The 13,008-nt window shown below is 47.9% G+C and overlaps 1 protein-coding gene across 1 annotated transcript in view; it reads left to right on the top strand.

The window, feature by feature from the left end:
* Positions 1-11,183: 11,183 nt before the first annotated feature.
* The window catches only part of SH3BP5 (SH3 domain binding protein 5), a 72,037-nt gene continuing 70,212 nt past the window's right edge, over positions 11,184-13,008 (top strand). The window contains exon 1 of the mRNA XM_082684724.1: positions 11,184-11,603. Coding sequence (XP_082540850.1) covers positions 11,463-11,603 — 141 coding nt within the window. The 5' untranslated portion in view covers positions 11,184-11,462. The remainder of the gene's footprint in view (positions 11,604-13,008) is intronic.

Here is a 13,008-nt window from a genome sequence, read left to right as displayed (position 1 = left end):
GAAGAGCTTGTGTGCACACCCAGCAGAAATGAAACTGCTGGCTTGGTGGCTTTGCAGGTCTTCCTACAACATGGAGAAACCATTTGAAAACATAAAATTGGCTGGGGGTAGCTGCAAGCTTGCTATCTCATCTTGTTTCCTCTTGAAGGTCTAGGTATAGATTTCCATTGGGCTCCATCCAGCTTCCTTATGAGCCACCGGGAAGCCATTTCTCATCAACATGGCAAACAAGGAATGAGTCAGCACACAGTAGGGGCTTCGTGGAATAAGGGATTCTCAGGATTGAAAGGGACTTTAAAGATCATGAACCTGCAGTGGACATCTGTGACTTTGACCCATTCATTTAACAGCAAAACTTCTCAGAAAGGGTCTCTCTATATTTGCTGTCGCCACTTGCCCACATCCCATGTTTTCCTCAAACATTTTCAGCCAATGTTCAGACCCCCAATCACTGAAATTGCTCTGGTTGAGGATTCAGACCTCATATCCCTGAATTCTGTGGTGACTTCTCTATTCACCTCTGCCACCCGGAAGCATTCAACACAGTGGAACCCTCTTTCCAGTTTGAAATACTCTTTTTTTCTAGCTTGTGTGAAACCACAGCCTCCCAACTCCTCCCATCTTACTAGCCTCTCTTGTTAATCCCTGTTATTGAATTCCCTGCCTCTCTGATGCTTCTAGTTTTCGCCCATCCTACGGCTCTTTCCACACCCTTTCCCCGATGATAGTCCTTCCAGGCTTCTGGCTTTTAATACTCTGTCTTACTGATGATTCTCAAATTTATACTCTGAACTCCAGACTCGAGTATTTACCTGCTTACTTAATTTTGTCTTTTGGATGCCTGACAGATGTCGTAAACTTAAGATGTGCAAAAATGGAAGTCTTGATGCTTTTTGTCCCCAGTCCACTCCTCTGTGGGTCTTTCTCTTTTCATTTAATAGGACCACCATGAACACAGTTGCTCAAGCCAAAAACTTAGAAGACATGCTTTATTTCTCTATCTCATCTCCATAGCTGGTGGCTCAGCAAATCCTGTGGGTTTCCTCTCCTCAGTATACATGCCAAATTCATCTAATTCTCTCAGTTTTCTACTTACCCATCTCTATTCCAGATGACTGCCATAGCCTGCTTTTGGTCTCCTTGCTTTCATTCTGTCTTCCCCTAATCTATTCCCAGAGCAGAGTTTTTAAAAAATGAAAGTCAGGGGCACCTGAGTGGGTTAAGCCTTGGCCTTCAGTTCAGGTCATGATCTCAGGGTCCTGGGATCGAGCCCCGCATCGGGCTCTCTGCTCAGCAGGGAGCCAGCTTCCCCCTCTCTCTCTGCTTGCCTCTCTGACTACTTGTGATTTCTCTTTGTCAAATAAATAAAAAATCTAAAAAAATAATAATAAAAAATAAAAATAAAAAATGGAAGTCAGAGAATATGGCTCACTGGTTTAAAACCATCCAGTGGCTTCCCATCACTCAGGGTAAATTCAAATTCCTTGACAAGAATTCTTCAGCACTCATGACTTAGCCCAGGGGTCAGCAAACTTTTCTGTAAAGGCCTACATAGTACATATTTTAGGTTTTGTGAGCCAGATGCTCTGTGTGGCAACCACTCAGCTGTGCTGTTATAATAAGATAGCAGCCAACTACAATATGATAAACAGATAAATGTGGCTGTGTTCTAATAAAACTTTATTTACAAAATCAGGCAATGGGGTGGATTTGGTGTGTGGGTTAGTTTGCTGACCCCAATCTAGTCCCTTTCTACCTTTCCAACTCCATCACACACAGTTCTGCCTTTCACTATGGCCCAGTCACACTGGCTGGGAGAGATGGTCCCCCAAGATGGCTGCCTTCAGCTCCTTCTGTACCTGTGTACTAATGTCAGAACTCTTGAATATACTGGTCCCGTGACAACTTTGGGCAACGGAATGTGGTACAATTGATGTCTTAGACTTCTGAGCTGAAGCCTTGAGAAGATGGGCAGCTTCTGCTGCTTCTCATGGAATCCAGCCTTGTCAGGCGGTTGGCTGGAATCACACAGCAGAGAACTGTGAGCTGAGTCCAGTCATTTTATAGAACTAGGAGAGAGAAAATGGTTATTGCCTCGAGCTATTAAATTTCATCCCTTTGTTTTACAGCAATAGATAACTGGAACCCTGGCCTTCTTTCTGTTCCTCAAACCTACTTTGGTCATTTCCCCATCAGCACCAGCAGATCTCTCTGCTTGGATCTTCACATCATTGTTTCGCCCATAGTATTTAGAATGGTTGTTTGTTTGTTTGTTTTGGAAAACAGCCCTTTCTTTACTTTAGGCTACATGACTGACCACCCCCGCTTCTCCTCCTACCCTTATCTGGATTCCAGCTTGTAATGAAGGCCAAGCCAATCCGTAATTGTACTCCCACCCCTGACACACCCAGCCTCATTTACTGATTCCAAGGATGGACATGTGACCCCAGTCAGCTCAGTCAGAGTCAGTCCTGGGAGTTACTGGTGAGGAGAGACTCTTGGTTTGGGTTGTTAAGCTCGTTTAACTCACACTGGGAGCTGCGGTGCCCAAATATCCACCACAAGGGCAGGCCTGTCTGGAAATAGAACCAACCCAGAGGAGGGCAAGGCGGCGGGATGCAGAGATAGATTCCAGACCCAGCCATACTCGAAGCTAGAATTTCCCTGGACTTTTAAGTTACATAAACTGATACACCTCCTGCTCCGCTATTACCCCTCTCTTCCTCTGTTTAAGCCAGTTTGAGTTGTAGTTCTGTCACCTGCTCTTAAAATAACATCAATTGCTTGACTCCCCCGCCACTATTTCCAGCAAAAGTTAGGTTGCACCATACGAAATTGCTTTTCTTGTAGGTCAAAAGTAACTGAATATCAGTAATTTTATATGGATAACTTACTTGAGCACATCCAGAGACTGGGAACTCACTACTTCTTACACCAGATAAATTAATAATTGGACAGACTTAACAAAATAAAAATTCTCTTTGATTTTTTTAAAAGATTTATTTATTTATTTGAGAGAGAAAGAGAGAGAGAGCGCGTGAGTGTGGTGAGGGTCAGAGGGAGACAGAGAGAGAGAGAGAGTCCTCAAGCAGACTCCCTGTGGAGCATAGAACCCAGTGTGGGGCGGGATCCCAGGACTCTGAGATCATGACCTGAGCTGAAAGCAAGAGTCAGCCACTTAGTATACTAAGCCAGGCACTCCTACAAAATCATTTTCCTAAGACTAAAGTCATATTCCTGTCCCTTTCATAGACCTGGGTGCTCTCCTCTGAACATGTTTTATGTCTAGTGTAGCACTTGACTGAAAAACTCCGGGGCAGTCTTCCTGAGGTAGAGAAAAAAATGGGATTATTACGTCTTCATTCCAGACACAATACTTTTGGTAATACAGCCTAAAACATCTAAATCTTTTTAAAAAATGTGATGTCTTAAGCCCTGTCTTCTCCATCTTGTTCTAGTTCATCTCAAACTCAGCTCACACCCTGGTATTTAGCTCCAGTGGATTTCACTGTGTCCTGTGTGACTCACTGTCCCTTCTTTTAAAAGCCAAGCTCCTGCCCCTGCCCTTTGGATCAAAGTGTTTGTCAGTTATTTTCTCTGTGATTGTCATGATACCACAAGCTAATGAAAACTTAGTGCGGAGATCAGGATTGTGCAATCCAGGGGACCCCTGTCAGCATCGTGTTCCCTGCCAGTTTGAGAATCGTGCCTCCTCTATATTCCTCTGAGTCATTACTATAGACGTTGAAAAGGACAGAGTCAAGAATCAAGCCCAAAGGGATGTGTATGCTTGGACAGCGACTCATTAGCCCTTAGGTTGTTTGTCTGGTCCGTCACTACTTCTCTGACATGGGCTAGCAACCTGCTGTGTTTCTCAGCTTGTCCACAGAAACTTGCCTGATTCCAGCTAAGGCTGTTGCCGAGATGTCTACAGGACTCCTTATTATCCCATTCTTGAAGTTAGGTGGAGCAGTGCGATATTTAGGATTGGCTATGCTGTAGTAACAAATAGACCCAAGGCTAAAATGGCTGACTACAATGGCCTGTCATCTGTAGCTTAGGCAACAGAAATTCAGGGTGCTCGGGCTGGTGGGAGTGCTGTCCTCCATGCAGCCTCTCGGGGATCCAGGTTCTCTCCACCTCCTGGATCGGCCGTTCTTCAACTTTACCGTCGTCTGCATTCTGCCGCAGAAGAGGAAAGAACACAAGCAAGCACACGTGGGAAGCTTTCGTGGGACAGGCCTGAAAATGGCATAGCCCTGCTGCTCACTCACTCAACAGAGCCATACCTAGCCTGAGGTAGGTAGGAAAACGCTGTTGAGTGAAGCGCTTCATGAACTGGAGAATGGAGTCATTGAATAGCCAGTGGTCTCTGTGATAGGCAGCTAACATTGCCATGACACAAAACTAATCACCCAAAACTGACTGTCCATCACATCCCTTCTTTTTAATGCCAAGTTCCTCCCCCTTTCCACTGGGTCAGAGTCTTTGTCCACTATTATCTCTATAGTTGTCAAACATTTGTTAACAACATAAAGCAGACACAATGCAAATAACATAAAAACTGAAGCCAAAGTGAAATGGTCAGTCTTGCAAGATCGGCAAGATTTCAAGAATAGGAAAGCAGTTTTGGGGAACTGCCCTGGTCATTTGCAAAGCCATTGACAAATGAGGAAATGGCAGTGTTAGAACAGAGACAACTGATGACGAGGAGGACAAAAAAGACACTTCAAGTGAGAACAGTCCTAACATTGAAGAGGGTAAAAGACATTTGGGAAAATTAACAAACATCTCATATATTTTTGTCAAATTATACTGTTTGTGGCTGTGTTGTGAAAATCCTCCCCTCCCCCCTTTTTTTAAGGAGGCTCCATGGGCCTAGCATGAAGCGCAACACAGGGTTGGAACTCACAACCCTAAGATCAAGACCTGAGCTGAGATCAAGAGTTGGACACTTAACTGACTGAGCCACTCAGGCTCTGTTGTGAAAATCTTAATCAAAGAATTTCTCATTATACGAACTTCAATTTTATCAGAAAACTATGTCCCCCCAAATCCTCCACAGTTGACTGATGGTTTTTGTGGTGGTGGTTATTGCTCTTCTAAGAATGAGCTGCAGGCAGCACACTTACCCAGGCCCCCCTACAAGGCGCAACCTGTAAATGTTGGTGTGCTCAGAGCCTCATCCCGGGCCTCTTCCCTCCAGTGTCGCCCCCTTACCTAAGGGACCCATCCAGTCCCTGCACTTTGAATACCATCTGCCCGCAGTTGGCTGGCCTTGAGATGTGTATCCTACCATCCACTGAGTGTTTAATAGCCTCTCAGACTTAGGTGTTGAGAAACACCCCTCTTGACTTCAAACCTGCTCTTCAAGTCCTCCCCGCCTCACTCAGTAAATGGCGGTGCCCTTCAGCCTCTTCTCAGGGCAAAATCTCGAGAGTCATTTCTGATGCCTCTGACCTGCCCACTCTCACATCTGACACAGTAGTAAGTGTTGCTGGGCTTCCCTTCCCACTACATCCTGAATGGACTATAGGCCACCCCCCACCCCCTGACCTAGCCCAGAGGCCGCCTCTCTCAGCGGGGGGCCCCCATGACAGCCTCCTCACGGGTGCTCCTGGCCTGCCCTTTGCCTTCATGGACATCCCGTTTCCACATGGCAGCCACAGTCAGCCTTTAAATGTATAAACTGGGTTGTGTCTTCCGCAACCAAAATCCCTCCAGTGGCTTCTCATCACATTTATAATAAGATCCAAACTCCTTCCTGTGGCCTCCCAGGCCCCACAACATCTGATCTATGCCCCCAGCTGGCACCTCATTTCAACAGCCCCTCCTCGCTCCTCGCTCACCCTTTGCCACCGTGTGGGCTGGTCGATGGGCTCCCTCCTCAGGGTCCACACTGTCTGGACACTCTTCCCTCCAGAACAGGGCTGCCTGACTCCTCCTCATCAAATCTCAGCGAGAATGTGCCGTCCGCAGAGGCCTTCTCCACCTCCCGTCTAAGGAAGCCCCACTCTCCAGCCTTCTTCATTTGGTTATCCGACTTTTTGCTCTCAGCGCTGTCATTATCACTAACTGCAACTATTTTGCTTATTTATGTAGCTAAAACATCTTCTTTGTCTTCCCTTACACTGTAAACCCCAATGAGGGCAGGGATTTTTGTCCAGTTGGTTCACCGCTAAATCTTCATTGCCAGAGGGTGTCACATAACAGATGTTCAGTAAGTAGCCATTAAACTAAATAGTTCTTTTAACTGGAAGAAGAAAACCTCTTATTTTTATAATGTTAAGTTTCATTTTGCAGGGTTAAGTCCCACTAACTATTTTTTTCATTATTTAATATGAAACTGGGTTTCCTTTAGAGTGGATTTCTTCAAGTGGCCTTTTCCTGTATCCATTACCTTTGAACAATGAAGATCTCCTGTCCTGTGTGTTTCCTTCCTTACATAGATTAATAAACTCGTGGAATAAGTAAATGGGGCGTGGCTGACATGATTTGTTCTTGGCTAACCCAAACTGGGGTCACAGGGATCAATCACTTTTCTTCTAGGGACACCCAAATGCCCTTTCCCCCTTTAAAATCCATTCTAGAATCATGTCTGCAATCTGTTATGCCCACCAGTTCACGGGGTACGAAACCTTCTTTCTTCTTCTTCTTTTTTTTTTAAGATTTTATTTATTTATTTGACAGACAGAGATCACAAGTAGGCAGAGAGGCAGGCAGAGAGAGAGGGGAAGGGAAGCAGGCTCCCCGCCAAGCAGAGAGCCCAATGTGAGGCTCGATCCCAGGACCCTGGGATCATGACCTGAGCCGAAGGCAGAGGCTTTAACCCACTGAGCCACCCAGGTGCCCCTTTTCTTCTTTCTAATGGAACACTTTTTTCTATTTCCAGGATTCCAGCACCATTTTAAGTATCTGCAGGTCCCCTAAGATCACAGATAAACATTGAAAATCTCTTTCCTGGATTCTGTAAGTACTCTGGCCTGTAATTCATCTGGGCGATTAGGCTTCAGTGTAATTCAGTTCAGGACACAAATAAAGGTTCTCATTAGAGGGGTGTGGCCACAGTGCAAGACAGTTTGGCAGCACACTGATGTCACTGAATCGTGGAATGAAACAGATGCCTTGCTAATGCGGAGGCCCTGATCTCTTTCCAAGAACTGGCTTCTGTAGCTTCTTGACTTCTGACAACCAGTCATCTGGGGCCAAAAAGGAGGGCTGAAGGGTTTGGAAGTCTCCTTTAAAATTGTCTTCCATCTTGCCATGTGCCATAATCCTTTGCGGTCTGTGGGGAGAGAAGAGAGAGTGGGAGAAAGGCAGAGGGAACCAGCTTCCCACTGGGGTGCTGAAGAGAGGTGGGGGTTCACCTGTGTGCATTCTGCTGGTGGAAGAGAGTCTGCCTGTAGGACTCAGGTTGACATGAGTGTGCAAGACCTTTTTAAAAGGCCACCCACTCCTCATGTCTCCTTAGGATTCTCTCCATGAAGGGAAGTCTGAATTTTCATATTGCATTGCTGGAGTTTTAACTGCAGGCTCAGATTTATAAAACACTGTGTCAGCCAGACCACACATGCCCTAGGGTGATCCAAACAGTAGCTGCCAGTTTGCAATCTCTGACCTAAGGCAGCGTGTAAAGATTACAGGTGGGCCAAGAGAAGATGTTGGTTGTCAGTTTCTTCAGTCACTGCTCCCCGAATGTGATGGAATGCAGATTCAAGTCTTCTTAGTTCAGAAGAGCAGTTTTCTCTTTTATAGGGGTTAACAGGCATTTTCTATTTCGTGGGCTTAAAAAAATTGGTGGGGACCTGTGGGTGGCTTAGTTGGTTGAGCACTGGACTCTTGATTTCTGCCCTGGTGGTGCTCTATGCACATATCTGCCTCTGTGCTCAGTGGGGAGTTTGCTGAGATTCCCTCTCCCCGTCTCCCTCTGCTCTTCCGCTGACTTGAGGTTGTGTGTGTGTGTGTGTGTGTGTGTGCGCGCGTGCACACACACACACACACACACACACTCTCTCTCTCTCTCTCTCTCTCTCTCTCACTCACATAATCTTAAGAAAAATTGGTGTTGCAGGGAGTTTTCATTTAATGACACTCAAGTTTGACAGAAAGAGCCTTCTCAATGAGGAATCCATACGGTTGCACAATTTGGAGGTACAATTTTTGGGGGGCTGTATCTCTCCAAATCAGAAGACACTATAACTTTGCCGTTTTGTATGCTTGGGGCCTTCAGATTGGGACCTGGAATAGTGTCTGCATGAGTACATGCTCAAAAACACTGAATTAACGTTGCTGGCCACAGTGGCTTGCAAATTTCACTTTAAAAAAAGATTTAAAAAAATCTCTGTGTAAATACCGATATCTTTAGGCTTAAGGAGTGGGGCAGAGTAGGAGAAATACAACCTTCCTTATCTTCAGAGATCAGAGGAGCTACATTACACTTGCTAAGTCAAGGAGGTATATTGAGGCAACAAGAAAGACCTTCCGGGGAGTTTTGTTCAACCCCTGGAGAACCTGGGTCCCAATTTCCAAATGCAACATAGCTCAACTTCTAGGGTGTCCCCCTTCACATCCAAAAAACAAATTTGTTTTCTTCCCAACCAAAATCTCTATAGCATAGGTCCTAATTAATGGAGTCATCCAATCACTCAAACTAGAAACTCTGGAATCATCTTTAAGTTTTCTCTCTCCAGATATTATTAGCCACCAACTTTCATACAGTCTTAAATTCATTCCCTCTTTCTCTCCCTTGACTCAGGGCTGCAACATTGTTCCCTGGTATTTTAATCTCTCCCTCACTTCTCCAGTGTTGATTCCATGGGCCATCATTAAAAGTTGTTGCACCTGCAGTCGCCCTCAAACCCCTTATGCTTCTTACTCCCCACCGGAAGACCTTGGTGAGAGAGTCCCAACCCTGGTTAAGGGTGGCGTTCTCACTACTCTCCACCTGTGTCTGGAAGCTGAGATTGGGTGGGAAAAGCCACCCATCCCCATGGACTGGCCACCCAGGAGCATCCCAAACCACAGGTGGGTCCTCAGGGCAGTCTGGAAATTAGAAGATACTCACCCAGTCAGCTGACTTCCCAGCTCCTTCAGTGTCTCTCCTCCAGCATCCAGTGTAGTTCCAAGCCTTCCCCCACCCCCTTATTCTCAGCTGCTGACTGTGCCCGCCATTCCCCTGGGAAAGGGGAACAACTAGCAGAAGCTCTACCACCGCTAGACCGTTGGCCTAACATCTCCTTCTTGTCCCTCTGCCCCCCAGCTCCCCAGGGACCCCAGTCCAGTTCCCACACTCCATATCACTCACTAAAACCCGAGCTCCTTACCATGTCATGGCTCTCCCTGGTCTAGCCACCTGCAGGTCTCGGATTTCGTGTCCCTGGCTCTCTAGAACCAGAGGCACGGTTTCACCTGGAGACCTCTACACACGAGGCTTCCGTGGCTGGAGCGCTCTCCCCATGAAGGTAGATGGGGTTCATTTTCTCGTTTCTCTCAGGTCTTGGCTCAAAGCGCCCTTCTCGAAGAGGCCTTCCCTATGACAAGGACCTCCACCTTGGTATTTAGCTCCAGTGGATTTCACTGTGACCTCAGTTCTTTCCCTGCTTCGGTTCCTATGCATTTATGTACCAACAAAAAAAATACAGGGAGTAGTACTGTGATTTATTTCCCTTATTTTAACTTCCGAACACTACTGGGATTAACACTTTACCTGGCCCAGGTCTCCTAAAAATACGATAACAAAAAAAAGCCTACATGGATGTTTTAGAGACGTTTCCCTGTGTCCGTGGTGGCATTCTGAACCACTCAACGGCTCTTAGATCTGCGCTGAAATGGAAGCTCATTGGGAGGTTGTGGTTTATCTACTGAGAAGAGTCAGGGCTGACCTCACTCTTCTTGTTTTCGACCTCTGTCTCTCAGTTTATTCACAGCTAGGATAAACCTGCTCAGTAATAGGCTTCGTCCAAGCCACTGGGGAAACACTGGTGAAAAATCAAATGCAGCTAGGTTTTTAGCAAGGGGTTTTAGGACCTTGCTCAGAGAATTGCAGGTTCTCCCTTGACTGTAAGTACGATGACTGTTTCCAAACCAAACTCAATGTGTGTGCCTGTGTTACCTCCAGGTGACAGAACGAATCTCCTTTCACAGTGGACCACAGTGTCAGCATGGGAAGGGGGTACCTTGCTGGGGGAGTAACTCACATCCCTCCCACCCCCCACCACCAATGTAGCCTCTAATGAAGCCAGGGTAGGCAGGTTTCCCAAAGGTGGCTTTCAAGATAGGCTCTCAGAAAGCTTTCTCCTCAAGTGAGTTTGTTCTCCCAACTAAAAGTTGATGAGCCACAAGCCTGTGTAGAAAGTGTACACATTCTGCATTTTTGTAGTGGAGACATTAGTGATAGCCGCTGGCAGTGTCCTTGCCTGCATGGCTAAGGTCATCTGAATTTGTGTTCACTTGACATCACAGTGGCCCTGACATTTCATAAAAGCACTTTGGCCTCCAGATGTTGAGTTTGCCAGGCAAACTCTGGCTCCCTCCTTATTCAAGGTGGGCAGGAAACCTTGCCAGTTCAGAAATCCTTGGACAGAGCCTGCCCACCACCAGGGGTTACCTCCGCTCTGGCCTGGGGAAAGCTGTACCCACTCAGCCACATCCCTGATCACCAATGGATTGTCCTTGCTTCTTGGCTATTCAGTTAGGACCATGGCACAGCTATGAGAGTGTGGGTGTTTGGGTATGGAGCTCTGTCCAGCAGGGACCACCTAGCCTCTGGCCAAGGGCTCCAGGCGCAAAGCTGCACTTGGCTCCCCTCTTTGTACTTCTGGGTCTGTGTGAGCATGTTTCACTTCCCCGTTTTGGGGGAACTCTTCAGGTAGATCCATTTACCAAGGTTCATCCAAGGGGAGAAAGGTGTTTTAGAGGCATACAGGGATTTGAGGATCTTGAAACTGGTCCAGGGTCACTGAGTCCAAGCTTCTCAAGGTGACTTCAGACAGTGGAAATGCCCCAAACTTTCCTTCCATACAATTTGCTCTGGTTCAGGAGGGAGAGAGAAAGCTACCCCGAAAGCAGGGAGCCAAACGGTGGGTAGTTTGTGATCTGGCTGCTAAGTTGACAAAGGGAGGCGGCTCTCCTGGTTCAACCCCTTGAAGGTGTTCGCGGTGCTGGGGTTTTTGTGACGGAGACCTGGGTGGCTGACTGGGACTGGCGGCGAACAGTCAACAGCGCCAAGGGCGGCCCGGCGGGGCGAGGGCGGAGCGGGCGCCGCTGCGCTGACAGCCGCGGCAGAAAGGGGGCGGCCGCGCCCATTTCCTCCGCTCAGCCGGGGCCCGCAGGATCCGCATCGGCGAGCGGCGCCTCGGGACTGTGCGGGACTGGGGCGAGACGGCTCTGGCCGAGCCCGCGGCGGCTGCCTCCCCTCTGGACGCTCCGAAGTCCCCCGCGCCGTTAGCGTTCTCGCTGCCCCTATGGACGCGGCGCTGAAGCGGAACCGCCCGGAGGAGCCGGCAGAGCTCCCGCCGTCGGCCCGGGACTTGGAGGAGGAGGACGAGGAAGAGGGGATGGAACAGGGGCTGGAGGAGGAAGAGGAGGTGGACCCCCGGATCCAGGTAGGGCTCGCAGGGGGAGGGGGGACGCCACCGAGGCGGGCATCCGCACTTACACCCGCCTCGCGGCCCCCAGTGCCTGCGGTCCTGGCGGTGGTGGCCACATAGGTCCGGGGGCGAGAAGAGAGGGTCCGGATTTCCAGTTTCACAGGGTTCACGGGGAGGTTGCAGTGCCCGCGTGAATGCGGCCTGACTCTGTCGTGGGGAGCCCCCGCAGACCCCCGGCAGGATCTGGGGGTCGCCGCAGCATGCCCAGTGGTTCGGGCGGATGTGCAACAAAGGGAAAAAGGGGGCGGGGGCGCCATGCGTGTGGCGGGGTCCCCCCCGTCAGGCTCGCGGCGCAGCGGGCATCCCGCGGCCTCCGGGCTAGGGGCGGCGGGGTCGACCGGGCCGCGGGGGCGCTGGGCACTGTGGGCGTTGTCCGCCCCTGCAGCGTGGGCTGGCACCCGTGCCGGGATTGCGAGCCCTCACCTGGCGGAGGTGCTCGCCTGAGCCTTCCATCTTCCTCCTCGTCTGATTCATTGTTAGCGAAGGGCTTATTGTCGCCACTGGCTCAAACCTCCGCTTGGCTTCTAATGGTGGAAAACCCAGCTTTTCCTTGTTAGGAGGTCGGGGTGTGAACAGAAACCGGGGACAACTGATGCGCAAAGCTCATGCGGGGAGAAGGCGAGGGGATTGGCCTGGCTTTCTGTGCCTCCATTTCTGAGAGATGATTAAAAAACAATTTCTAAGCCAAGATCTAGGAGTGACAGCTTAACCTCCTCACCCTCCAGGCAAAAAGCACAGCAAATCCCTTTCCGAGACCCGTTTTTCTACCCTTTCCATAAATCATTTATATATCTATATATATGTATACACACATTGCTTTTAATCGTGCTCTGCAATTTCTAGAGCCCTAATTGGTTTTTCAGTGCGCAGATCAATTAAAAGCCCATTTTAACTCAGCTGTTGCCATTTAAATGAATTGTTTTGGCAGATTAGCAAGATAAAGATCAGGTGGAAAAATCTTTGCATTAGGAATTCTATTAATTAAAATCACTACTTCAGACTACTAAATCTTGTTTTCCTGGTAGGGGAATTCTGCTTACCAGATCCTTTGTTCGGAGAGTAAAAAGAGTTAACTTCTCACTGGGTACTTTCTACAAAATGTCAGTTTATAAATGTTTATTTAAAGGATAAGGATTAAAGCTAGTTTTTGTTTTATTAAAACAGGTAGTTTTAATTGACAGTTTGAAAAGATTTTCATTTCTAGAAAAATAACTCAATCACGAAGGAGTTAATGTCAGAATTCTGCCCTTGATTTAAATAATTTCACTTGGGTTTCTAGTTTCAGCTTGGTCTTATTTTCTTTTATTGTCTTTTCTGCAAAGTTCTTGCTTGGAGGCAGGAGATACTATTTTAATTTGAC

The sequence above is a fragment of the Mustela nivalis genome (assembly GCF_964662115.1).
Source record: "Mustela nivalis genome assembly, chromosome: 1".
Classification (NCBI taxonomy): domain Eukaryota; kingdom Metazoa; phylum Chordata; class Mammalia; order Carnivora; family Mustelidae; genus Mustela; species Mustela nivalis.
The sequence above is the reverse complement of the archived record's forward strand: the minus strand, read 5'-3'. Positions and strand labels throughout refer to the sequence as shown.